Raw genomic sequence first — 27,322 nt, forward strand, 5'->3', positions numbered from 1 at the left:
CATTTCTTGCAGCTTCTCGTGTGGTATCAGCTCATCCCATCCCCATTATCATCACCCCCATCAGACCTTGCCCTTTTGCTTTGTTTCCTGCACATGGGAGGGTCAGAGCTTGCTGAGCAATCCCAGACCCCTGCAATCCCCTGGCTGCCACCTGCCTGGCCCCAGGAGATGGGCACAGGGTGTTCTCTAGGCCAGAGGCTCCTGCAGAGCAGCCCCAGCCCAGGCCAGCACAGCAGCACCTGTGTGCACACACAAAGGAAGCAGTTTAAAAGCTCTGGGATCAGGTATTTAACAGCAATGCTACTTAAGACCAACATAAGCAAAGTATCTCCTGCTCCAAGCTCTTCCTCCCTGCCCACACTGTCTCCCCCAGTTCAACTGGCACCTGGCACTTTGGGGACAACACTGTGAATCAGGCCAAAACACTCATTTAAAGGATTTTTGCACTATTTGCTGACCCAGTCCTCTGCACAGCATAAAGAAAACATCACCAGAGACACACACCCCAGACTGCAGCCTCGTGGTCACCAAGGAAAGGAAACACAACTTGGGATTCCCAGTTCATCCATCTGCTCCTCCTGCCACCAAAGGTAACTCTGGGATGCCCTCACTACCTTTATCACCCTTTATCCCTTATGTTTTACTGAAGTTAAGCTCAGAAACGGTGGTTCCCAAGCAGGAGGAGCCTTCTCCAAGCACAGGACACACATACAGACACACACTTGCCTTTCAGTCTGCTGCCTGGCCCTGGAAACTTTTGGGTTCTTAACAGGGCTGTAAAATGGATTAGAAGTGAAAGAAAGATTCTTCCAAAAGGGTAATGCTTGTGTTCCTGCTCTATTCAGAAGGGGAGCAGAAATGATGCTGTCAACAACTCTTCCAAGATCTCTGTTCAAAAACCACCTTAACATGCGACAACATCAATTAAAATTGTCACCTGTTTCAGATTCAGCTTCGATCCCAATTCAGGAAGCAACTCCTAAACAGAGAAAAAGCTGGTTAAATTGGTGAGAAAATTCTCTTCTTCCTTTCAGAGACCAATTCACATGTGCAGGAAAAGGTTACCAAGGTCCCCTGACAGCTATTGGATTACAGAAAACAATTTTTTGGCCCCAGTGGGTTTCTACAGGAGCCAGGGGAAAACAAATATTCACACTTTGCAGGCAGCAAAATACCTTCCTCCTCTCCTCCTCCTGGGCAGAACCAAGTTTCACCAAGAAAACAAAAGTGCCCTAAAAAATATTAGCCAAGCAAACTACTGTGTCCTGTAACATCAGCTCCTGGGTGATTTCTACAATTTATTTCCCAGGATACAGCACCTGATTTCATGGAGGTTTTGAAGGGGATAAGGTGTGAAGGTTGGTGCAGGAAAAGCTCCTGAGCTGAGGAGCCTCCTTTAAGCAGCTCAACAAAGGAATAATGGGGATAGAAAAATGACAACTAGCAAGGACTCTGCTGCTCCAAAGAAAATAGCATGTAAATTCCAGAGACAACGGGGAAAATGAGATAGCAATTATCAGGAAGGCTGAACACAACAGATGTTTTATTGTCTTGCAGAACTGAGATCAAATCTTGGGTTCCCATTCAGCTGCAGAGGCTTGAGCAGAGACCATGGGAACAGCCTCTTCTCACCACCCTTCCTGGGAATGTTGCTTCTCTCCCTATTTTAAGCCCAAGACAAATGGCCAGAGGAGCTGAGGACAGGCTTTGTACTTTCTAGAGCAGCCCAACAAGTGCAGGCTTTGGTTTTTTTGAAGCTGCTTTTGTCGTGTGAGCAAAAGAAGGATCACCAGCATCATCCCAGTGAGCTCCCAAATACCACACACCACTTCCCAGAGACAAACCTTGAAGCCCAAGGGGTTGAATATAAATATTCCTCTGATGCAACATGAAATATGAATGAGGAAAACTCTCCCTCCCAAGCTAGGAGTCACCTTTTAGGAGGGAATTCCCTCTTTCAATTTCTCAGCCCCACAGGATCTCTCTCTGTGTTAAATTCCACAAGGGTCTGGGGGTTTGCCGGGCCGAATTCCAGTTCACAACTGGGGGCTGGAGGCAGTTTGGGCTGCAAAGCCTTCCCTGGGTAAGAGACATCCTGGTGGGAGAGTGATGGCAGCTGGGCTTCCCTGTGAGAGCCAGGAAACACAGCCAGGGTGGGAGCAGAGAATTCAAATGCAGCCAGGGAAAGGCAGAGGGGAAATGAGTGGTGAAGGGGGCTGCCTGGAAACCCTGGCAGGCAGGTGTGGCTTCTGCCCCTCTCCCCAGCCTGGTGCCCACAGGTTTTGATCTTGCTGTGCTCTTTGGACTCCCAGCTGCTTCCAGAGGCACAGGTGGTGCCGCAGCCAAGGGACCTTTCCCCATCTGGAGCTGGCGAGGTGCCTCTTTCCCCTTTTTTCTCTCTCTTTCCCCTTTTTTCTCTCTCTTTCCCCTTTTTTCTCTCTCTTTCCCCCTTCTTCTCTCTTTCCCCCTTCTTCTCTCTCTTTCCCCTTTTTTCTCTCTCTTTCCCTGCTCCAGAGCACAGGGACTCACAGCTTTGAGCCCTTCCCACCTCACCATTGCTGTGCTGAGATGAGTGGGATCTCAGGGCCCCTTTGGATCTGCTGGATCACAGCACCAATGCATTCCACCGACCTCGACAAAGCTGCAGCAGCTTCCATGCATTTCTGGGAATGACTCCCATGGCTAATCCTTTCCTTGACCTAAAGGCCAGTCTCCCTCCACCCTCAGACACAGCACAATGAGAGGATCCAGCTCACTGTAGTCATATAAAGCATCACAGGGATGAAAACCAACTGCTTACAGTGGAGATCTGCCTGTTGCAGGATCTATTCCCTACCTCTGGCAAAGAACAACAACAAAAAAATAACCAAACTCGTCCCATGACAAAGAAAGGCCCATTTCTGTCCTCCCCACCATGAATGCACCAAATGACAGCTCCTTATGCCTCCAAAAAAAAATAAAGCAGGGCTCTGCTTTATTAAGTGATGGTAAATCCACCCCTAAGGATTCTGCAGAGAACATTTCCCAATGACATGGAGGGAAAACATCATCTGTTTTAACCCTAAAATGACTCCTACAGCAATGCAATCAAGCTGCCTCACAGATCAGCTCCTTGACAGCTTCCAAGCTTAGGAGCAGCCTCAAGTTTACATGCTATGCTTAATTTCCTTTGGGTTGACCTTAGAAGAAATCAGATTTGTTTCACAAGCATCTCTGGATGCCAGCAGAGGCTGAGGAGCAACAGAGCCATGAGAGAGAGGCCATTTAGTGTCTCACACAGATCTGCTGGAGGAGGCAATTGATCAATTATATATTTAGAAACACAATAGGGACAGGAGCTGGTGGTGGCCATGTGACCATCTATTTTAATATCTCTGTCTGTAGGAAGAGAAAAAATTTTTAGCTTTATATATATATATATATATATATATATATATATATATATATATATATAATACCTAATAAATATATAAATATAATAAATATGTAAAATATATAATAAATATTTAATATATCATATTTAATATATATAATATTTGGTATATATAATATTTGGTATATAATAAATATTTAATATATGATATAAAATATATAAAATTATATATAATATATTATAATATATATTATATATATAAAATTTATTTATTTTTATATATAAATAAATACAATTTTATTTATTTATATATAAAAATATATAAATAATATATAAATATATTTATTTATATATATAAATAAATAAAACAAAAATCCCAATGGGCTCAGCAGGCAAGCTGTGAGCACCACGTGTTGCCATGCAGTCAGGTATCCCTCACACCCCCAGAGAAAGCCAAGAGCAAGCCCAGCAGCAGCAGCAGCAGCAGCTCTGTGCTGGGCAGGTACATTACCAGGCTGGGGGTGGGTTTAGGCATTGTCTTCCGTGCTCGGTGGACCTTGACTTCAGCGTTAGCAGCGGGGGCTTTTTTAGCATCCATGTCCTTACTGCCCTCCCCGAGCTTGCTTGGCATGGTGGCTTGGAGCTGGGCAAAGGAACCCACAGTCCTGCCCTTGCCTGCCCCTCCAGGCAGCGTTTTTGCAGCGTGGCCAGTGAGAGAAGCAAAGCTGGTAGTCCTTAGAGGCTGCTCCTGTGCCATCTGCTTGGTTAGGATATATCCATTGCTCCCTGTGACAGAAGTCTGTGTGAAGTCATTTGCTTTCAGATGGTTTTGCTTCCCAGGCTCGCCGTCCCGCTCCGAAATGCCGTTTTCTGCTATCCTATTTAATTTAGTAGTAGAGTCCTGCTGGCTCACTTTCGTGTTGTCCTGAGTGTTTTTTGCTGGGTTTGGGTGGCCCCCACCCTCGCTGTGCTCACAGGAACCGTTGGTTTCGCCATCTACCGCCATTTTTGGTTCCCCCACTTGCTTTTCTGTAGCGCTTTCATCTGCAGCCATGGCATTAAACCCTGGAGGGAGAGGGAGGAGAGGGAGGAAGAGATGAGAAAAGGGTCACAAGCGGTGTTGGAACTCCTGAGGAAAGGTACAGCTACTCACAGTGTAGGAGCAACCCTCTCCTCCAGCACCCTGCCTGATGGAAATCACAGAATCCCAGAATATTTAGGGTTGGGAAAGACCACTGAGATCATCCAACAGTGGATTAAACACCACCACATCAACTAAAGCACAGCACTGTCAGGCTGTTCCCTCACCCACCTGCCCGGATCCTGGATCCTCACACGGTGACATTTGGAGCGGCTGGCCCAGGTGACAGCAGGGCACTTCCTCCCACTTGCCTCAGCTGCAGATGTGGCCATTTATTCCCAATATTTTTCAAGGTAAATATTATCTCTGCCTTTTCCAATAACTGCATTTATTGGACCATATGTCAACACCTCACCTGGCAAACAGAACTCTGCCCCATCTTGCATCCGGATCTCTGGCAAAGCCCTTCCCAAAGCCAGTCTGACACGGAAAAGCTTTGCTGGTAGGGCTCTCCCAGTGAGCTGTTGTGGCACACACACAGCCCAGCAGCCAAATGTCCACATCAGGGCTCTGCTGCCACAGGGAACATCACAAGGAAGAATTCCCTGGCCATCCCAGCTCTCCTGGGAATGTTGCTCAGTGGGAATTGGCTCTTTCAGCATGACAAAGCACAACAGGACCAGGATTCATGGTGTCATTTCAGAGGTAACAGCAGGAGTAAACACAGGAGTGAAGTGTGGTAAATGCATTTCTAGACTAAAATAATTCTGTGATTCAAATGCAGCAAGGTTTTTGCAGCCTGACAAAGCTCATGCACATATAAAACATTCCTTTTCCTTCCCTTCTAAACACTTCCCTGTTCCTCCATCAATGACTGTCCCATTTCAAATCCAAGCTGAAAAAAAATCCAACTGTGTCATGTACTTGCAGGAAAGTTTTTGACATGACAGCCCAGCAGCTCCCCAGGCAACCAGGAGCGATAACAATTCACTGGCACGCTCAGTGCAGTGATTACATCAACCTGCTGTTAGGGATTCCTTGGCTTGTTTTCCTTCCAGAGACCAGACAGTTATGAAAAGCAACACAAGAAGCACAGGGACAGCTCTGTCAGAGCAGGGGGGATTGATTCAAACCAGCTCCCATCAAAGCAATTTTCACCTACGGGATCCAAAGAGCCTGGAGTCACACTGGAGGAACAGCCAGACCACTGGGTCTCAGCACCTCATTTCACAAACAGGCAAGGAAAACAACGCTCTGAATCCCAGAATCAAGGCTGGAAAAACACGTGGGCAGTGCTGAACTCACACCACGGTCTGTCCATGGGCATCTCAAAGACCTCCTGCAGCACTGACCCCTCCAGCCCCAGACTGCCCATCAATTAAGAGGGGGCAGTGCCTCTGATGCTCCTCATTTCCAGCTGAAAGCCACAGATGTTGGGCACAAAGCACCTCAACAGATGGATCTGGAAAGTCTCTCCAAACCCTGAGTGGTCACTCTGCCCTGGGGATCAGCTCTGGCCATTTTTCCTGATGAGACACTGCACTAAGAGATCCATTCCCCCTAAAAATCCAGGCAACCCAGCCTGGGATTGCCTCCCATGTGGGCTCTGCTGCCTCACAGCCTCCAGAGATCTCCAAAACATTCAAAAATTGCTCTCTGGAGCACACAGAGACACAAACCTCACCTGCAGGAGCAGTGACTGCGGGTTCTCCAAGCAGGATTCAAAGTTATCACCTCCACCTGCTCCCTCTCACACCACCCAGACCTCCCTGTGGCACAAGGGTTTGTTTTTGATAGCAAGAACTCTGGGAGAAGATCAAGTGCTCCTTTTCTCACTGTTTTATTTAACTATTTGAAAAGCTGTGGGCAGAGGGAGCCACAACTATGCCTTTATTTTTTTCAATTCTTGTTTCTGTTTCAGGGTCTTTAAAAGGCCATTTAGGCAATTATTGCAGCGAAGTCAGTGCCAGGGGAAAAAAAAAAAAAAAGAAAAGCAACAAAAAAGAAGCTCTCTAACCACAGCTGGAGGTTTCTAGAGCCCAGCTTTAGGCACCTGGCTGAATGAAGCCTTCAATATTTGTTGATTTAAACACTGTGTTCTCCCACCAGAGCAGTCAAATAACTTCAGTGGCTGACTATGAGATAAACTGAATAAGCAGAGAGCAAGAGTTGCTCTACCTGCCATGAAAGCAACCAAAACAACGTGAATTAGAGCACTGCCCCAGGGAAAAAGTAACTGCATTACTCCAGAAAGCATCACGGGCTTTATGAAAAACCCATGAAGCTAAAATTAAAATCACACACACTTATTTCCCTTATTGTGAAATGCAATCTGATTGCCTGTGGAAGAGGCACCAGCCCTTCCAAACCTGTGTGAACAGAGATTTGATGGACAGAGATAAGGAATTTCACAGCAGAGGCCACAAGGACTGAGAAGGAAGAGAACCCACATTTCCCTCCAGCCTCCAACAAGGCTGAGATGCTGCAAGCAGGATCTTCCCTTTCTTTGGGGTAAAACCCCCTCCATTCTCCCATTCTCCCTTCTGGCAGCACTACAACAAACCCAGGAAGAGTTTGGAAAAGAATTTTCTTGTACACACTGAGCTCCTGCAAGAAGCACCATCCCCATTTCAAACTGAACTGCTGCTCCTGGGGAATCAGGTTATCTCAGGAGCTGCATCACAGTTTGAGCTGGTCATGTTTTCCCAACCAAGACACCTGATCTGGTGACAGGAAAACAGGAATTGCCATCCCAGGTTCACCAAGGGCACCAGCACAGCACTGCTGAATAGGCACAACTCAACATATTTCACAGCCTTGCTGAACTCTGGCCCACAGACAGGGATGGGAACACAAACCAGAGCCAGCAGGAGCCTCACGATGACAATACTGAATCAAACAGCCCACAGAAGCTCTTCAACAGCTCCAGACACCTAAAGAAACACTTCTTCCTGACGTGACCTTTTCATCCCCCCACTTTTTCATTCCAAAAAAAAAAAAAAAGCTTCACTGAAAACCTGCTAAAATCCACATTTCAAATACACCTCGTGGCAGTGAGCTCTCCCCTTGAAAATGCTGCTCAGCAGCTTTTCTGCTCCTGTGCTGCAAGTGCAAGGGAATTATAAAACTAAAATTGGCATTTCTCTAAAACTTTGTGACTTTACAGCATTCATCCCTTCTAAGTAGGCCAAAACGAGGTTTTCTCCACATTTAGTTTTCTCTCCAACTCCCTCACTGCTCTTTAATCTACACCCATCCTTCCTTTAATTAAAAAGAAATAAAAGGTAAGAAGTTCTAGCCTGCACCCATGAAGAAGCATTATTAATTAGAAGTATCTCAGCCTTTTCAAAGTTCCTTAAGGCATCCTCAATGCCAGATGCAGCAGGAAAAGCTTCTCCCATGGACCCCAACACTGCCTGAACGTCCATCTGAGCTTGGATTCACTTAAAACCCAGGTAACGTGCCCAAGAGACTTACTGGTGGTACTAGAAGTACCAAGTTGGCACAAACTTCAGTAAAAACACATTTTTTAGGGTACATTTTATTAACACAGTGAATTTAAGACTGAGGAGGCAAAGAATACCCAATAATCAATTTAAATCTCTCCTGTGAATTAACAACCCCCTGAGAGCACTGCAGAGCTCCCAGCCCTCCCCAGGCTCAGGCAGAAGGGTCAGGCTCGAGTTTTCATCCCAGAGCATCACAGTTGTTTAAAATGGAATTAAAATTCTCCCAAAGAAAACAGACTCAGATGGAAGTTGGGGAGAAGCTAAGACAGGATGAGACCACCCCATCTAATTTTAGGTGTCTAAAAGGCATCTCAGGCTCTGGGGGTCCCTGAGCCACCACTGCAACCCACAGAGAGCTCAAAAGCAGCACAGGCTGACTTTAAACATCTCTGGAAAACTCAGCCCTGCCTGGGCCATGTGTAAGTAGAAACAAGCTGGATTAATTCAGAATTAGAACAGTAACTTCAAAAAAACCCCCTAAATTAGGCAAAATTAAAGCCCCCTCTGCTCTCCCAGCCCAGATATCGGTTCCTCTTCGCTGTCTTTGCCTGCTGGGGTTTCCAGCCCTTTCAGCAGAGCCAGACCTGGCTCCAATCCTGCCCTGGAGCTCGCCAGAGCTGGGTCCAGCCTGCCAAAACTTATCTGTGGGCAGAGGGTGTCTAACAGATGTGTCACTGTCCCCAGCAGCCATCCTGGCCACAGCCAGAGGGGACACGATCACCTCTGTGCACCTTCAGAAACTTCCCACCTGAGGGAGGCCAGGTAGCAACTCAAAACTCAGTGTTACTTTGATAATATTCTGAAAAAAAATAAAGGCTTAAATGTATTTTTTAAGTTTGGAGTTCACTGCTCAGTGAAACAAAATAAGAAAAATACGGAAATGTTAGGAGGCCTTGTGCTCCAGGGCAAACTGCAGCCACCAGGTCTGAGGGAAAAGAGAGGGAAAAAGAAAAGAAATGGAAATATATTCTGCTACAAATGCACTACCATCTTATCTGGAACCTTTACACACTTTTCTGAGCATCCTGGTGCTGAGGACTGGTGGAGGCAAGACACTCTCTGCCCATGGGATTTTCCATGAATTTCCAGAGCCCTCAGCACAGAACCCAAGTAGAGCCAAGAGGCTTCAGCTGCTGCAAGAGAAATGTTTAATCAAAGACAGGGCTTAAATGAACTTAGCTTAAATGAACTAAGCAAAGCCAGAGCTTAAAGGAAAAGCTCAGGATTTGGAAGTGCAAACCAAGAAGTGCACACAGCTGTATTTATACATACACACATCTCACAGATGTTCTACCTTAACCACTTTGCAGATCATCCTTAAAACACCACAGATCCCACAGCCTTTGATTCAATACCCAACTGTCCTGCTGGATAAAAGCAAGAAAAGCACCTGCTTTTAATCTTTGTGTTACAGTTCCTGTCCCTCTTCCTCCTCTAACTCCAAGGAAAAGGAAATCTGCCAAGCAGAGGAGAGCCCAGATGCCATCAGGAGGATGAAGATGTTGCTCCAGACTAACCAGACCCAGCTCCTGCAGTCTCTCCTCATATGAGAGATGCTCCAGACCCCTCATCACCTTTGTGGCTTCTGCTGGACCCTCTGCAGCAGCTCCTTGTCTTCCTTGAACCACAAAGTCCAGAACTGAACCCAAAACTCCAGATATGGTTGAGTAGAAGGGAAGCATCATCTCCCCTCACCTGCTGGCCACACCAAAACACCCTCCAGCATTCCCTTGGCCCTCCTAGCCCCCAGGACACAGCTTGAACATTAACAGTTAAACTGGCTCAACAGTTTAATGCTCAGAGCAGGTTAACAGCCTCCATGAAACTCCTTCATCCCTGTGCCATGGGATGGGGCCGTGGTGTCACAGCCCAGCTGTGCCCAAGGGATGCTCCTGCTCCAGGGCTGCACATCCCTCCTGGAGCAAGGCTCCCAAACCCAGGGAGTGCTTGGTGCACAGCTGGGTGAAGATGTAAAATCCTGAAGCATCACTTTGCTCTGCCTGGCCTCCTGCTGTCAGCCTCAGCAGGGATCCCAGTGCCAAGTACCTGAGGAGAGCAGATTAGTCCTTCCCTCCTTTCAAGCTGCCATCCCTGCACCTGGGAATGCAAAGGCTGCAGCTGCTCAGTGGAAATCAGCACTTCCTGTGCTCACAGCAGCTTCCTACCTGCAATAACAGGGAGAAAAAAGGAAAAAAAAAAAAAAAGGCCCCTCCAGGAGTTTAACCCCCTGGCAGTCTCTGAAAGCAGGCTGAAGTTTATCTGAGAGCAGTGACTGTGCAGGTCTCACCCAGCACTGTGGCTCTTGTAAAGCCTTGGTTGAAGGCTCAGAAACACCGGAGCAAATCTTCATTCCCAACACCCACTCCTGCTCCTTTGTGCTGCTGCTTTACTGGAACTTTCCACCCCTGGGCTTGGGGAATCAGAAAAGGAGTGGTTTGCCTTGAAAGGTCAAGGGAGACGCAGAGCTGGGAGTGAAGCACATGAGGAGAGCTGAATTCACTTGCAATTCTTGCAAAGAAACCACTTTTTAATAGTTTCTCTCTGAGTCAGACTAAAGACAATATGGCCTAATAAAAGCTTTTTTCCACTCATCTCCCATCTCCCTGCCCCCTTCCCCACCCTGTCAAAGGGAAGTATGGCCCTAAGCTCACACCCACATGTAAAACTGAACTGGAACATTTCCCACGGACCACAAAACAGCCTCATCCACAGCTTTTTTCTATCTGTGTTGGGCAGTTTTACACAGACAGGGACACTGAGCCTACTGAACAACTTCCACAGGCTGAGACTCACCCCCAGAACCGGGAATGAAAGTGCTGAACGTGCAAAGAGCTTGTTCCTACAAACACATGTCACCTTCAGAGTTCAATTCTTTATCAGGGTGAAGGCAGGAGAGGACAGGCCAGGTGGGAATCACAGGGCATTTCTGCAACACCTCCCTCTTGAGGAACAGAGAACAGAACTCCACAACCCCAAGGCCTCCCACCCTCAGGATGTTCCCTGAGAGCACCCACCCCATCCCAAACACCAACAACCCACCCCCAGCTGCTGAGATGTCCCAAATGAAGGCTGGCAGGCTGAGGACCACCAGGAAAGGTCCACTGCCTCAAAGCAGCACATCAATGATGGCCAGCATGGATTGGGCTTGGAGCACCCTGCTCTATGGAAGGTGTCACTGCCCGGGGCAGGAGATGGAACGAGATGAGCTTTGAGGTCTCTTCCAGCCCAAACCCCTCTGTGATTCTGTGATTCTGAACTGCTGCTCCCATGGCAAACTCCTACCAGAGCAGGAGCTTTCCCTGCAGCAGATCTTCATGGAGATCTCCAACAGGCTGGTGTTCACCAGTGCTGGAGTCAGGCAGTGCTCACAGGAACCACTGCAGCTGACAGGCCTTGCTTGGGCTCAGACCCCTAAATATCAGCCAAGGCTTCAAGCTACCTGAATTTCCTGTCTTGGCCTGGACTCAGGCAAAGCTCAGGTTTGCACAGAGGTGGAACTGGTGCAAGGCCATTCAGAGGCAGACTGGAGCTATGGGATGTGCTAACACAGTTCCAATGGGGACCTGACCTGCCCTTGGCATCAGCACCTTTCTGAGTCAGGGGAGAGTGAAAAGAGGAGAAAACAGAGCAATTCACAGTAAACTTTTAGCCCAAACAGCACCTTTAGTCAGCCTTTGGATCTGCAGCTTCAAGCCTCTGGAAGTTTAGATGCCAGGTTTAATATTGACAGGTGACCTGCCAGGGGGGTTTTCCAAAGGGAACACAATCCAGAGCAGGCTCCCATCAAACACACCCTCAGCAGCCCAAACTAAACCTGTGTTTGTGCCACTGACAAAGATATTCGACAGCATCACCCTCCTCACTAAAGGGAAATGACTGTTCAAGAAAACTTGAAGAGAGAAAGCTGAGATTTCAGGGTGCTTTTCCAGTCCACAGTTCCCAATTCCATCTCCGAGCCAGAAAACTGGGCTCAAAGAAACTGTTCCATGCCACCCTGCAAGTCTGCTGGAATGATTTCATGTTCACGCAACAGTCAAAAATGTGAATTCTGTGCCAGCACTAAACACTGTTATTAGCAGGCTTTGGGGCCGTGAATCAATGTTCTGGTGGTGATGATCCCCTGAGGATCCCAGCTGGGGAGCCAGGGGCAGCAGGGACAATGTCCCAGCACAGCAGCACACACCCCATGGTCTGTGACACTCGTGGTGTGCCTGGGGAGACACCTTCTGAACACTCCAGAAGAATGGAGACTCACATTTAGGAGCCTCCTTTCCCTGGGAACAGAGCTGGACAGTAGACTGGAGTGGTTGGAATTTCAGCACCTTGTGAAGCCTCCTGTTCCTGCACAGGGAGGGCTCTCAGCTTCCTTCTGACACAGCAATTGCTCCAAGTCAAAATCAGTCAAGAGGCATAGAAATGTCTCTTCCTACGCTCCTTTTGGATTTTTTTACCTCCACAGATTCTTAACACGGTAAGATCAACCAAGAGCTACACAAACAAGGTCTATAATCCTGAGCTAAGAAAGGCAAGGGATCAAACTGAGTTTCCTCAGACCAACACAACCTCCCACTGGCACCTCTGACACCTCAGACTGTCTCCACTCTGCCCAGACCATAGGTCCCTATCCTGCTGGCAGCAGGATTCCTGTGCTCCCAGTTAATATCCAAGCACCTGACACAGCATTTAGTATTTCTGCCTGTTCTGAGCTTTACTTCCTAACTAGAGCAGCTTGACAAAACTTAAGCTGGACAGAAAAGAAAGAAAAAGCAATGCTGTACTCGCACACGACTGAATTAAGTCCAAAATTTTGCTTCTAGATAAGAGTAGGGATTTCAGTGGGGCCAGTTCAGTGCTTTCCTAATGCTCTATTATGGAAAGGAGAACAAAAATACACCAAATCCCTGAAGAGCTATGAGAAGTAACTAGTCCAGGAATAATAAAACCATGAAAGGAGGGAGTTGGGGGAAAGTTAAAGGGTGGTGGGGTTTTTTTTCCCTAATCCCACTGACACATTTATTAAGCCCTCAGATTTGTGTGCATGTAACTCACAGACAATGCTGCAGGAAAAGACTTTGTCAACAGAACCTGTGCTGCAGTGAAAGCTGCAGAACCCACACAGGGGCCACGAGGTGTGGGGTGTGTGACCCCTCCAACCACCCTGCAGCCATTGGGGCTGCTCTGCAGCAACAGAGAAACCCACAGCAAAACAAAATGTCAACGTTGCTAGAGGGAGGAAAAGGTCAGTGTGGGGAGGGATCAGAGTTCAGCTAAAACCTGTCACACACACAGCAAGTTCAAAGTAACTCCTGGGCGCTTCACACCAAAGCAGAAGTGAAAATTAGATCTCCTTCTTCAGGGGAGTGGTGAGGGATGGACTGAAAAGCAAATCTGCATCTTCAGTGGAAGAGCCCTGCTGAGAATAAACACAGGAGAAGGGAGCCTGTGTTTGTGGGAGCACACCTGAGGTGCTGGGGGCACCGAGCACATCTCCAAGCCCCCAGTTTTGTCCCCATCACATGCCCACCTCATGAGCCAGCTCTGACCCTCAACCAGGGCAGGTGCTCACCTTCCTCTTTGTTGTTGGTGATGTCTTTCAGCAGCTCAGTCTTCATGCAGCCGTCTTTCCTTGGCTCTCCCTTACTCAGCACTGCTCGCTACGGTGGGGGAGAAAAAACAGAAATGTCAGGGTTGAGCTCAGTGCTCGGACACACGGTGCATTCAAAAGAAGAGACAATCATGGACACATCCTGTTTACAACACAGCCAAACCTCCCTCTGCAGAATGAAGGCTGCCAGGAAGCTGCCACCGAGGCACAGGTCACAGATAAAACACGGCAAGGCTGGCCCCAGCTGACAGCCCGAAGAGCACAGGGGCTCCAGGCTGTGCCCAGGGCTGGCACCTCCCAGCTCTGGCTTGGAGGCAGCCAGACAGATTTTCCCAGTGCAACGTGCTTGGGGATCCAGCTGAGTCTGTCTGTGTGAAAGGCATCTCAAGGAGGTGACTCTGACCCCCCCCAAAAAACTTTTTAGGCTTTGGGTGGGGCAGGCAGATCTATCAGACTTCTCACTACAACCTCATTTATCAACATTTCCAGCCCATGTCCTTTTGGTGGCTTGGTTGGGTTTTTTTGTAGCTCATTCAAATGAACATCCCAAAATGCAAACCATCAGTCAGCTACAGCTAACTCCTCATTCATAACATCCATGTTTATTAAAGTTAATGAGCTCTATTTTTAATTCTATAGAAAGCAATTTTTCTTTTCCCCCCTCTTTTTAAAAAGAAAAAAAATTATTCAAAAAGGGAACACCTGCTCATCTCTTCTGCCTTTCACATGCCTGGCATCATGTTGTTAGATCAGGTTTGCAGCCTTAATACCATCTCTTTTGCTTTCTATTTTGAAGCAGCAAAACCAGACAAAAAAAAACAAAAAAAAAACCAAAACCAAAACACAACCAAAAAAACCCCAAAACCGTACCAAAAAAAACCAGAAGGAAAATGGTATTTGAAAGAAAATGAACTAGAAGGGGTCTTTGCCACAGCTGTGTTTAAGGAGAGAGCTGGTGTGGAGGCAGAGATGGGGAGGTCGGTGCCGGGTTGAGCGCTGCCGGCACAAGAATAAGCCCAGGTCAAGCCAACTGTTGTAGGCCAGCACGGGGAGCAGATGGTGCCTGCAGCCATGCAAATCACAGGGTTTAAAGCACACTGGGTGATAAAGAAAGAAAAACAACCTGCCCACCTCCCTTAAAGCAAGTGAGGGGGATGAGGCACGCGTGGAGCCCGGTGTGGCAGCTCCCAAACCTTCCCAGCAGCTCGCCCGTGCCCATGTGGCATTGTCCAGGGCTGTCAGGGGAGATGGGCTTGGGTGCTGCTGTCACCTGCTGTCACCCTGCCAGGCTGGTGAACTCAGTGAGATGCCCTGAGAGCAGCCCCCAGCTCCAGGCAGGGCTCACCCAGCCCCAGATCCTGGGAAAGCCTCCAGCACCTGCCAGGCCCGGAGCTAAGGGCACTTCAAGGATGGCTCCTGCAGCACAGGACAGAGGCTGTGGGTGCCTGCCTGTCCCTGCCTGTCCCCAACCTGTCCCGAGCACAATCAGACACAAACACAGTCACATCTCAGGGCTCTCAGCACCAGGAACTTGTGCTCCGAGCACAGCACCTTCAGATCTCCAGTCACAGACCAAAAAGTGAGCACTGGAAAGCTCAGCTCAGCCCAGCCTGACACAGAACCCACCTTCAGCAGACACTGGCCAACAGCTTCCATTGAGAAATGATCATAAAACACAGCCCAAACATAGAGCAGCTGTTTTATTTATTTATTTGAGCCAGTAGTAATATACATCCTTGCTGCAAACATGAGCTTGTAAACCCTACCTCTCCTCTAGTCAGACCTCTTGTAAACTGGGAGTAAACTCGGTTTTTCTCAAGGATTATCCTGCTTGCAAGACTTGAGCAAAGAGAGCTCAGAGAGCTCGAGGGCACCCCTGGCTCCCACCAGCCAAGGGCACCCAGGCCCTCGCCACAGGCACCAGCAGCAAATAAAAGAGCCTCAGTCAGTCTAAGAGGGACCAGTTTGATTTCCCAACCTTTGTTGCAACAAGGAGAGGTCTTGATATTCCTGCTACTCCACTGACTCATACAAGACGCCCCAGGATTTCCAGGGGCCATTCTCAGCCATCTGAGCCTAAGTTTTTCTGTATTTTCTAAGCAGTATCCTCACTCCACACATCATCCAGGCTCTCCCTTCCACATGCTGCTCACCCATGAAGAAAAGCCACTGCAGGAAGCCTGCAGTCAATGAGAACTTGACCGCCCTCCCTGCTCACCAGCAGCTCAGAGCTGCCTGCCCAGCTCTCCAAGCAGAATTCCCAACTCCAAGAGAGAAACCACCACTTTTTGTCCTTTGAGAGGACAAAAGCTGGGTGCCAAGGCAAGGCTGGCCGAGGTGGCATCTCACAGCTCTCCTGCTTCCTACCTCAGAGACAAAGCCCTCGCTAGCAGAGGCGACAACGTTACAACTTCCCAACAGAAACTCGGCGTCGAGGTAGAAAATAAAATAATTAAAAATAAATAAAATAAAATAAAAAGCCAACTGTGAATTTTGAAGCATTTTGATCAGAAGGAAGCTACAGGAAAGCCCTCGAAGCCTCATCCCCCCAGGCCAGCGCTCTCCCATCCTTGCTCCATCAGCGCCCAGCACCGAGGGGCACCCATGGGATACCCAGCACCATTCATTCCCACCCAGCTCCACCCAGCCAACTTAGCACCAACTTCACCGCAAGTGTCACTACCTCCAGCTTTGTGTGTGTGTGTGTGTGTGTGTGTTGGGGTTTTTTTTGCCCTCCCCTCCCTTAAATCCAGATCAAACTTCCCTTTCTGCTCACCCTCCCCATGCCCCATCCGTCCGTTCCCGATTGGCAGGGAAATCCTATACCCACCCTCCCCGCCGAGAAATGTCTGCTCTTGCAGCAGTCCCAACAAAGCCAACTGCCAAGCACACGCTGCTTCACAATAAAAGTCTCACTCGCTCCATTTCTTTCTTTTTTTTTTTTTTTCCTCCTTTCCCCCTTTCCCGCAGCCGTCTGCCTCCATTCCCTCGCCCACCCCAGACTGATTATTAACCATCCGTGGCTGGAGAACCTCCATAAAGAGCAAACACCAGCAGCCACGAAGCATTCTTACCCCCCCTTCCCTCCCCAAGCCTTCATGTTTAGGTTTCAAAGGGTAGAAAAAATTAGTGCATCTGAAGAAAGACTGATTGGGTCTTTGAAAGGGCTTTAAGAGCCATGAGGAGCAAAGCAGAGGAGTTACTGCTGGGTTAGTTTTTTCCTCTCTGCCTCTGTTTACAACAAAACAAGCTTCCTGTCCTCCATGAGGTCTTTGGAGGGGATGGAAGACAGGTCAGACCGGCCAAGGAAAGGCTCTGCAGCATTTCCAAACAGATGATGGCTACAAACTAACAGTGGTGCCTTTAAAACAAACAAATAAAAAAAACCCAAAAAAACCCAACAAAAAAACCCACAAAAAATCAAAGAAAGCCCACCAAAAAAAAAAAAATGGAAAATAAAGAAGATAAAAAGAACAAAGCCAGGAAAAACGGAAAGAGCTTTTGCAGCCTCCTCTCCTTGGCATTTTCATCAGCAATCCGGGTGCCCTTCGCAAAGGTCCAAACAGGTTTTATAGGCAAAGACAACACATGCACAGCAAAACTCCAACATATTGCAGCTTACCGAGCCCAAGGGACCAGAGTTACATCATGAGCCCGAGCTCTGCTCTCCCGGCAGCCCGGGAAGGAGCGCAGGCTGAGGTGCCAAGATGTCTACCTTCACCAGGGTCTTTTTTTCTCCTTTTTTTTTTTTTTCTTTCTTTCTTTTTTTTTTTTTATGTCTTAAAAATCAACGGTCTGGGAACCTGAGGCTCGGCAGCAGCGTTACTGTGAGCAGAGCCGTGCACACACAGCAGGTCCATCTGGAACAGGGCTGGGAGCAGGAGACCCCCTCAAAGTGCCTGTTCCCATCTGGGGCGGCGGATGCACCAACACCTCTGGGATGGACAGCACTGCTCCTGCCTGGGAGCCTCCAGCTGCTCACCAACCCCTCCGAGGTGACACCAGACCCCAGTCAGGACACAGCCCCAGGGAAAGTTCCCACCAGCCAGGAAAACGAGGGCTGCAGCAATGCCGGAGAAAGACAGAGGCAAATCTCTCACCAAATGATGCAACCCCAGCAGCGGCAGATTCTTATTCACTCATTTTTTCCCTCCTTCTCCTAAAAAAAAAAAATATTAATAAAAATAACACAACCCAAACCAGCCTGCTCGTAATAACCTTTGCCTTGAAGAGAAGACAAACATTTTGTAGTTAATTATATAGGAAGCAATGATTAAGAGAATGTTTGTAGAAAGAGAGTGTTTCTTCTGTAGGCACGGGGAGGCTGCTCATTTCAGATCTCAGCACTGTGCTTGGGCAAGGCCTGGGCTCAAGGCTCGTGGGGACGCTGACCACGGGCCTGTCATTAGAAACAACAGAAGCATTTCATCTGGAGAAGGAAGGAAACACAACCACCAGCATACCTGGCCTACAAAGCAGTCACCAGTCTCAAAGCTCCTTTTTTTCAGGCTAAGGCCACTTCCTTATAAGCCTCATGCAATCATGTGAACATGGAATTTTATCTGCAGCTCACAACAAGCACTGCCCTCAGCCTGAAGTTTGCTCCCAAATCAAATTCTTTGCAATTCTTTTGTCTCCTGAAATCCTTTCATCCAGACCCTTCTCCATAGAAAAGAAACATTTCCTTCTCAACCCCCATGTCCTCTCTCCTATTCCAGCCACACACGTCAACTCCCCGAGAAGGGGGGAAGGAGAGAGGTGCAAGTCCCTGCATGCAACAGCTGGGAACACGGAGACACGTGCATGAAACACAACAGGACTTAAAGTGACTTCTCCCAAGACAAGGCATTCCACGACGGCGTGCAGGCTTCAGGCAAGGGGGGTCTGCAGAGCCCCTGCCCTCCTGGAAAGGGGAGATCGATTTACACTTCCTCACTGCTTCCAGGCCCATCTAGCTGCATCCCAGTAGAGTTAAAGCCAGTGCAACTTGTGTGTGCAGGCAAATGTAAATCCAGAGCAGACAAAGGCGTCCCCTCCTTCCACGGGCTGAGGGTAGCAAGGATTCCAGCTGCTGCCTGCCTTCTCCTAGCCCCCGGGAGGGGAGGAGGGGAAGAAAACCCTAAAATGGAGACCAAGATTCATCACTATCTCTAGCAAAAGCAAACCAGCCGTTTCAGAAACACCCAGTCCCCAGGAACTGGCTGAGCCAGGACAAAACCAGAGCACCAAGAGGAGCCTGGAGGAAGCAGATTCCAGCAGTCTCCTGCTGGGAGGCAGCTCACCCCCATCAACGGGGCTCAGGAACCTCTTCAGCCTCCACGCTCTTCTTCATCCCACCCAAAGCACCGCAGCCAGCGGAGCAGGTCCCTGTCCCCCTGCCCATGTCCATGGTGCCCAGCCAAAGGGCACATGGGGCAGCAGAGGAGGGAAAGCCCCTCGTGGGTTCCCATGGGACCACGAGGAGCTGGCTGAGCTGCCCACACCACCTCCACCTGGCTCATCTCCGGCCATGGCGCGGCCAAGCAGCGAGACAGCGGTGCCTGCGAGCCGGGAAAGCGGACGGGGAGAAGGGGGGAAAAGAAAAAAATAACAACAAAATAATAATGAAAATAATCATAATCATAAAACTTGCACCCTCGGGCCTGTCCCTCTAATAACTACAGCAAAACCTCACCAAGGCCTTACTCTGCTGGAGGGCGAGAAAGCGACACAGCGCTGCCCAGCACCCGAAGTCCTGGAGGTGGGAGATCCTCACACCCTCTCCTCCATGGCCTACGGGCTTCGTCCCCGGCGTGGGGCCTGGTTTTTCTGCTCTGTCATTAAGAGTGGAGCCTGGTCTTTTCCTTCAATCCCAAGAATTGCACGGAATTAGATCATCTTTCTGGCTCGCCTCCCCCTACAGGCAGCTCCCGAGCATGCTCAGCGCGGCCGCGCTGCCATTTCATAACCGCATTGTTTACGGACACACGGACCTGCCATCTTTTGACAGGGACACAGGGCCCGTGTCCCTGCCCAGCGCCCCAGCCCCCGCCACAAACACCCCCCTGGGGACAGGCAAACGGCAAAAGCATGGAAAAGAAGAAGCCTGGGGGGGTGATGGTGGTGGGTTTGTTGTTTTTTGGGGTTTTTTTTCCCTGATGGTTTTTGTTTCTTTTTGCTCCTTTTCTCCTCCTTGATTTAGGTGAAAATCCATCTGCTTTGGAGGGAGAGGTTAACCCCTGTGGGGGCTGTGGGGAGGAGGAACTCGCAGGGCTCAATGCAAAATGCCAGCCATGATTTTTAGCTTCTTCGAATCACAACTGTGCTTTGATGTCACCTAAAAATATAATCCCCAGCCCAGTCTGCCATCCTCTGCCGAGCCTTCCTCTGTGAGAGAAGGGGTTGGAAATATGGTATTTCCCTTAAATAAACAAGCTGGCTTAGTCCCAGCACATACAGTTTTCTCCTTTAAATGCAAACCAGAGTATTTTTGCAGGCACACAGGAAAACGAGGAGAGGAGGAGGGGAAATGTTCCTCATTTAACACCAAGAACTCCATGAAAAGCCTTGCAAGGCTGCTCAGAGCCCCACTCCATTCCAGCCCTCTCCCTGTCTGTGCTGATCATACTTCACAGGTGAAAGCAGCCCTGACTTACGACAGAGAGAAAATGCCAGAAGAGCTGGAGGTTTCCTCATCCTTGGAACAAGGACAAGTTGTGAAAAGCTTCCTTTGCAAGAGCCACTGTGCTGCTCAGGCACAGTATGGCAGCGTTGCAGGGAGGACACTTGCACGTCAGACCTTCTAAACCCCCACTGCCTCGACCCTTCTCCACGTCCTTCCCCCTCCTGATGGGGACTGAAGGAAAAAACATAAATAAATCACCTGCTTTGGAGGATGCAAGCTGTTGTGTTGGAGTCCAGGATATCTTTTAAAAGCTTGCTCAACATTTTCTCCCCTTCTATATTTTCTTTTTTCTAATGGATGCTTTCCAATTAGCTTGTACAGTTTGAGAGCTTCGCTCCTGCTGCTTTCCTCACTACTGTAAATCCTGGCAGGCTGCCCTCCTCCTCTGCCCCCCTCCAGGACTGACAGCACCCTACAGCAAAGCCAGACACGTATCCTCCACCCAAGAGACCAAAGATCTCACATGGGCACAAGAGGGACAAATCCCACTGGAAACACGAGGGGCCACAAGGGTCTGCAAAGAGGGGCCGGTGTCAAAACTCTGAATTCGGAGGAGTCAGAAAAAGAACCCCAAAAAAACCTGGCTGAAAACGGTGGTTGAGGATTATAAACTCAGGGATTCATTTCCAAATCACTGACATTCCATGTCACTGCAGGAACATATGGTCCTCCAAGGCTTGCAAGCAGGGAGCACATGCCGTCAGTGCCCCGAGCCTTTGGGCTGACCCCAACACACGGTCACTCTCCCGCTGCGGCCATTCCTCGACCACTCTCAACTCCACGAGCAGGAAGGCGAGAAGGAAAAACTTCAGGGAAAAGCAGCAAAAGGAAAACAAAGAGGAGCAGCAGGAACTAAGCCAGCCCTCCCCCAAACCAGCTGGCCAGGAGAGCGAAGCTCCTTAGAACTCCTTGTTTACCTGAATAAAACAACTCGCTGCCACTGCATGAGGTGCACACATTCCTTAGGAGATGGGCACCGCATGGGAGAGCTCAGGGAAGTCAGGACATGGAGCTGCCTCTGCCCCCTGCCCAGGGCTGGTCTCACAGAGGCTGAGCTGCAGGAATATGCCCCATGTGTGCCACGGAGCCCAGTTCTACCCAAACATGTTCTGGGATGAGGGCAAGAGCTCGTGCTGGCACTGCACATTCAGTCAAATACATGAAACGGAACAAAACCAAGACCCGAAGGCTCCACTTTGGTCTCTTAACCCTTGCTGAGAAGCAGTGCCAAACCCAGACCTCAGCAGCTCTCCTCCCTGCAAAGTAGGTCAGGCTTTTCTGCATCTCTGCAGACGCTTCCCGAGGGCCCCGCCGGCAGGGACGGAGCATTGGGCGCTTTCAGCCGGTGCCACACCGGTGTCACCGTGGCCACCAGCACACAGGAGCACACCTCACACACCTCAGCAGGTTTTTGGTTGTCTCCTCAGCCTTCATCATACCCAAAGCCCATTTCCTCCCTGGGTGGAGCTGCTCAGGCAGCAAGTCAAGGCCTCAGCTCTTCACTGTTAAAGAGAAATCTCATCTCTCTCCTCGTGACTTCTGATGCCTTTTCCTTTTCTTCTGGATGATGAACAAGGAGCACATTTATAGTCCAGTGGAGACATGATAGATATTTAGATTAGGTATCACAGGTTGTCCTGTGTAAGCTCCCTAATCTTTTAAATGCCATCTTCACATCTTGCTCCTTGACTGAAAATTCAATATTGTGCCTGCATTGCAGCTTTGAGGGTCTCCCTGGAGCACAGCAAGCTCAGGCCAGTGTTCTGCAGGGGTGCCCGTGCCTTCCACGGCCCTGGGACCTTCTGTGTCCATCCCAAGTCTCACCGAGGTCTGTGGCAGCCAACAGTTCTTGCACTCAACACAAATCACAGAGGGAAAAAAAAAAAAAAAAAACCAAACAAAAAACTAGCAAGGGCAGAAACCAGGGGGCTGAGTTTTAAAATATGTTGCAGGCATGGACCTCCTGCCACGAAATCAACTAGGGATGTTTCCTTTTAATCAGCTGTTTCCTTGGATTGCTACTATGAAAAAAAAAAAAAACCCAACAAAACAAAGAGAGAGGGGAGGAAGTCACCCCAAAATAAAAAAGGATTGTTTCTTCCTGGTAAAATATTGTTGCCTCTGGCCTCCACCCAAGTGAGCCAGAGGCAGAAGCTGTCAAAAGAGACCCAGTGAGGAGGTGCCATGCGGCCACAGGCCCTCTCCTCCCCTTCAGAAGTTCAGTCTTCGAGCAGCTCGGGCACCCCAGGCTCTGCTCCTTTTTCTTCTAAGAGCTACAAGCAGGGAGGGCTCCTCGGAGAATTTTCCAGAAACTTCACACTTAAAAAGCACAAATAAATCCTAAAAACACCAAAAAAAAACCCCAGAACCAAACCAACCCCAAGCGAGCCTCCCCACCCCAGGAGACAAATGAAAGGCAGGAGGAAACAAAGCCCGAGGTTTGCGATGCCAGGTGCGGAGGCCGCTCGGAGCCCATGGAACACCGATCCCAGCGGGATGGGTCATCCCACAGGGATGGGTCACCCCAGCCCTCCTGCCCTCCCGCGCACGGGGCGGCCACGCGCAGGAATATCCAAACAAATGAACAAACAGCCCCGGCCATGCTTCCCCGGCCTCTGCTCCTCCTCTCCAAGGCCTCTCCTTCCCCGGCAGGACGCAGCCTGCCCTGCCAGGGCCTCGCCAGGCACGGGAGGTGGACAGACCCCTGCGGTACCTGCGGGCAGCTGTTGTCTTCTTCTGGTGAAGACTCCAAGAGTTGCATATTCCAGATCCTCATGAGCAGTGATTCAGTTTCTGCTCATGTGATAAAGCTCCCTCTACAGAGTGAGCATGCCCAGAAGAGCCCATTTCACTGCTCCCTCCACTGCAGCCATTTCACAGAGAACCTGCCGGCTCCAGGGCGTCCATTGGAGCGCGATTATCCCGGGCATCCCGGGGACGCACCGGTAATGCAGATCATCTGTCAACTTTCTGACAGGGCGCCAGGCCTCAAAACTGATCACTCGCCTGAAAAAAAGAGAAAGCTTTTTAAACCAGAGTGCTGTCTCGTGGCCTTCAAGAGTAGCACTTGCCCGTGGGAAAAGGAGAGGCAGGAGGGACAGGGAGGGATGCGAGTGGCTTGGGGATGTCTCCGGGCTGATTTTGTTGTGCTTAGCAAAGCCCCCGACCTCAGAGAGCTGGGATGAAGGCACATGGGTTAAACTGATGCAGCGAGCAGTGTCCAAGACAGTGTCCTCGAGATTCGAACTGCTGATCTGAAAGGGAGATCATTTTCACTTTGGGGATTAATAACATGACCTGGTACAACTGACTTTGAAAGGGTATCACGAACACAGTCATGGAAAAGCAGGGGGGAATGGAATGAAGGGACATCCTCATGGATCCATCCTCATCCTCACCCTAACGAAGGGATAGTTCATGACGAGGTGCAGGAGCTCTAAGCTCAGCCTATGTCAAACCCTACAATACTACCGGCCCAGCCAGGCAAGATAACAGAAGAAATTTTAGCTTCAAAATAAAAGTAGTTTGTCTCTGTTCCACTTCACAATTAAGCATAAACTCTTGGCAACCTTCATATCTGCTCAGGCTCCCAGCAAAACTGCCAGAGCAGCTCTCAGGAACATCTGTAAGCAGAGCTCGGCTGGAAGGGATTCAAGGAAGACTGGCATTTATCGGAGGCAGGAGCAGGAGGCTGCTGGAGCCGGGTGTCAGGCTGGAGAACCTCCCCCGAGCAGGGGGAGGGTGGCTGGCAACCTAGGGGAAGAGACCAGGAGGAAGAGGAAACTCCGCCATGGCCCCGTGGCACCACCCGCGCGCTCTTGGCCAAAGGAAAAACAGCTTTCCAAAAAGAGGAGAGCACAGGAGAGCGTCCTCCTGAAGGGAGAGTTCTCTTTAAGAGGAGAAACTACAGCGAAGAGAGTGGAGTGTAATGTGTGACAGTGAGCTGGGGAGGGGAGGGCAGGGAGCAGCCTGCACTGGAGGGAGGAAAAAGCCATCCAAATCCGTGGGGAGGTTTGGTGGAGCCTGGGGATGATGATTGCCCTGCCCAGCACCAAGCGAGTCCAGGCCTCGGCACAGCACGACAGCCATGGCTGGAAACCTCCACAAGCCACGTTTCCTCCAGTCCCAGCAGCTCTTTCACCACTGTGGCCAGGCACATTTGCAGAGCTGCAATAATTAAAGCAGCAAAGAGCTGCTACGGATCTCCCTCGGCCATGAGGATGCTGTTTTCCTCTCCGCGCTCTGGAGAAGTTTCACTACTAAACAGTTAAAACACACAAGGCTAAATCGAGATGATTGAAATTCATAGGCAAGGAGTATTTGAGGTGACAGTATAAAGAAAGGATCGCTCTTTCACCCACCGGGTTTTCGTTTGATCTGAATCTTAAGTTTTAATATACACAAAATGAGATTTTCCTGGCCTTTCTCTCAGTCGCTGAGAGGTACAGAGGTAACTCATTTAAAGACAAATTCAAAAATCCCCAAACAAAAGCAACAAACCCCAGCTATGCAGACAGAAGTTGCATTATCCACCGCATCAAAAGATTACTGTACTTCAAACCAAAGATGGCTTTAAAACAGTTGACGTGCTGCCCTTCCTTGCAGCATGAAATTACCAAGCTTTCATTAAAAGCCCAGAAATAGAAACGAAGATATTAACAAAGGCAGTGTCAATGATCCACCCCAGTCAACATTCCCTTTCTGAGATAAAGTAACGCCGGAGAACAGCGGCACAGCCGCAGCCTCCCCACTGCATCTCCACACCAGACGTGTTTTCACTGCTGAGGTTAAATATACACTGAGAGCAGATGCTTCCAGAGACGCTTTTCACATCTCATGGCCATCCTTGAAAGCACTAAACACTGTTTAAAAACAAAAAGGAAAAAGCAGAGCTCATCAGGGCACTGCAGATGCTTCAACAACCAACTTGAGTAAAGCGATCGATCGATCGGCGCCGTAGCAGCATCTCTGCCACGGGGGATGCCGGGGTGTCAGTCAGTGAAACCCCACATTTATGTCATCCAGAAGGAGCGAGAAGCTGCCAGGGCACAGCCATCAGCAGTGGGAGAGGTGCCTCCTGCCCGGGACCCCCCTGCCCTCCTTGGTGGGAGTCGGGTGCTGCACAGCCGCAGTCACAGTCCCTTTTCCAGGCTGGCTGTGGAAGAAGTTTTGCTGATGATGGAGGATGAGAACAGGCCCGTGCCCTGAGAAGCTGTGCCCTTTATTTAACCCAAGTGCCCTCCAGCAGCCTTCCCACCACGCCTGACATCCCCTTTCCAAACCTGCCAGGACCCAGAGATTACAGGGTATTTTCACTCCACGGCTCTCTGGCCTCCCTTCTCTGACTGAACGCTCAAATACCCCTTTCAGAAATCCCACATTTTCAGGAGGAAAGGAGCAGCACAAACATCTCCCTTCACAAAGGACACCAGGTTCCTCAGGGCTCTTGCTTAATGACACCATTAAGTCCAGCATTTTCACAGCTCCCTTGCAGGGGAAGCCCAAGTGGGAGGCAAAAGGAGGTTTTTCTTTTTATAGGAAGAACAATATTTAGCTCTGCAAAATACAGAGGGGTTTCCTTATTTCCTTTTTTCCATCAGGCTCCTCTACTTGCAGACCCTCCAGTTGATCAAATCTGATGCTCCCTTCCAGCCTCCTCAGAAGGAATCTCAAAAATTGAAGGGATTTGGGTATGAGATGAGCATTTCTGCTGGAATCCTGATTGTTTCTGCACTGCTGTAAACCATTCTCCAGCTCCACCACTATTCAAACTTTCCTTTTGCTCTTCAACTGTTACATACAACATTTCTCAATCACAATGTCCCAGGACACACTGGGTACCCCCAGCACCCTCCAGTGTCCACCTCCAGGCTCAGGTAAGAGCTTTGAAAGAACAGGCATCTTTTGGAATGGAGCTTTCCCTGGCTTTCAAAACCTGGTTTTATTCCCCCAAAGCTTCCAAGCCATCTCCCTTCCTCCCCCCTTTTCCCCAGCAGAGTTGAAAACTGTATTTACTCAATAGGAAACAAGAAATGTTCCCTGAGATGCTGCATTGAGTAAATCATACATGCTAAAAAGGAAAAAAAAAAAAAAAAAACGGAAAAGGAAAAATATCCTCTTGGACAGCAATTGAGATGTGAGCTCTCTGGGAGATGTTGCTATGTTTTGATAAGAATATGCGTTGAATATTTCATTTACAGGGCAATCCTAGAACTTTATTTAGCAGCATATTGGCCAGACAGCTGTAATTTAGAACATACTGTATTCCTAACAGTTCCCAATTATAAATTCCTTCAGCTTTAACTTACAGTAACCACAGCTCCTTCTATTTTGGAGCTCTAAATCCACCATTTCTCCACTCCATTCAGCTACGGCATATCAAGAGCTCCTACAGTACAAACACAGCCTTGCTGGAGAAGGCTCCTAAATCCAGCATTCTCTACCCCCAGCACACTCACTGCTCCACAGACCAAGGTTTTATTGGTTTATTTGGGGACACTGGCCCCGTTTGTCAGTGCAAAGCCATCCTGCAGTGCCCTGGGAAAATGGCTGTGCACATTCCATCCTCCTCCTCCTGCTGCAACCAGCGCTGGAGATCCTGCCAGCGAGCCTCACGTGTTCAGCGTGGCCCTGTTCTTTGACCTCACACCTATTTTTTAAAAGGATTAAGGCACTGCCATGAAAATAAGCAAGTTCTTCACTGGAGGAGAAGCAGTGCTCCACAAAGCCTTTGTGTCTCTCCCCAGATCATGAGCTCCTGTGGAACAGTGCCTGTTGATGGCTCTCCCAGCCATCCTGCTGGCTTTATCAAATTTCTGCAAGGAACAGAAGGCGCAGATGAACTCTGTAAAAACAAAGCTCCTGCCTCCATGCAAATATCCCTGGTTAAGAGGAGCGGAGAAATGGAGCGAGCATGATGTGTGTACGGAATTGGCTCCACAGACGCTGCTTCTCAGCAACTGCCATAAGGTGGCAGTGGGTCTTTAAGGCTACCTTACACCTTCCCACAGCACAATAGGAACGAGCACGCCAGTGGGTTTCCAGCAGCTGAAACTGATTAAGTCGAATTTCCTCATCAAGAGAACCAGGC

General features: G+C 49.2%; 1 protein-coding gene across 14 annotated transcripts in view; it reads right to left on the reverse strand.

The window, feature by feature from the left end:
• LOC102099526 (histone-lysine N-methyltransferase EHMT1) overlaps positions 1-27,322 on the reverse strand; it is a 108,198-nt gene that overhangs the window by 40,224 nt on the left and 40,652 nt on the right. For 5 of the 14 annotated variants that reach the window (XM_014256307.2, XM_088065749.1, XM_014256311.2 and 2 more), the window contains exons 2-4: positions 13,530-13,617; positions 3,885-4,438; positions 938-979 (exon numbers count right to left, since the gene is read on the reverse strand). In XM_014256307.2, the coding sequence (XP_014111782.2) occupies positions 938-979; positions 3,885-4,438; positions 13,530-13,617 (684 nt within the window). Of the gene's footprint in view, positions 1-937; positions 980-3,884; positions 4,439-13,529; positions 13,618-17,190; positions 17,216-17,668; positions 17,728-18,031; positions 18,618-19,242; positions 19,369-22,945; positions 23,239-27,322 lie in introns of those variants that run through there. The other 9 variants (XM_014256312.2, XM_088065743.1, XM_088065744.1 and 6 more) reach the window with 6 other exon arrangements.

The sequence above is a fragment of the Pseudopodoces humilis genome, chromosome 22, assembly GCF_049639895.1.
Source record: "Pseudopodoces humilis isolate 2021_Gansu_Grassland_sample_001 chromosome 22, ASM4963989v1, whole genome shotgun sequence".
NCBI lineage: Eukaryota > Metazoa > Chordata > Aves > Passeriformes > Paridae > Pseudopodoces > Pseudopodoces humilis.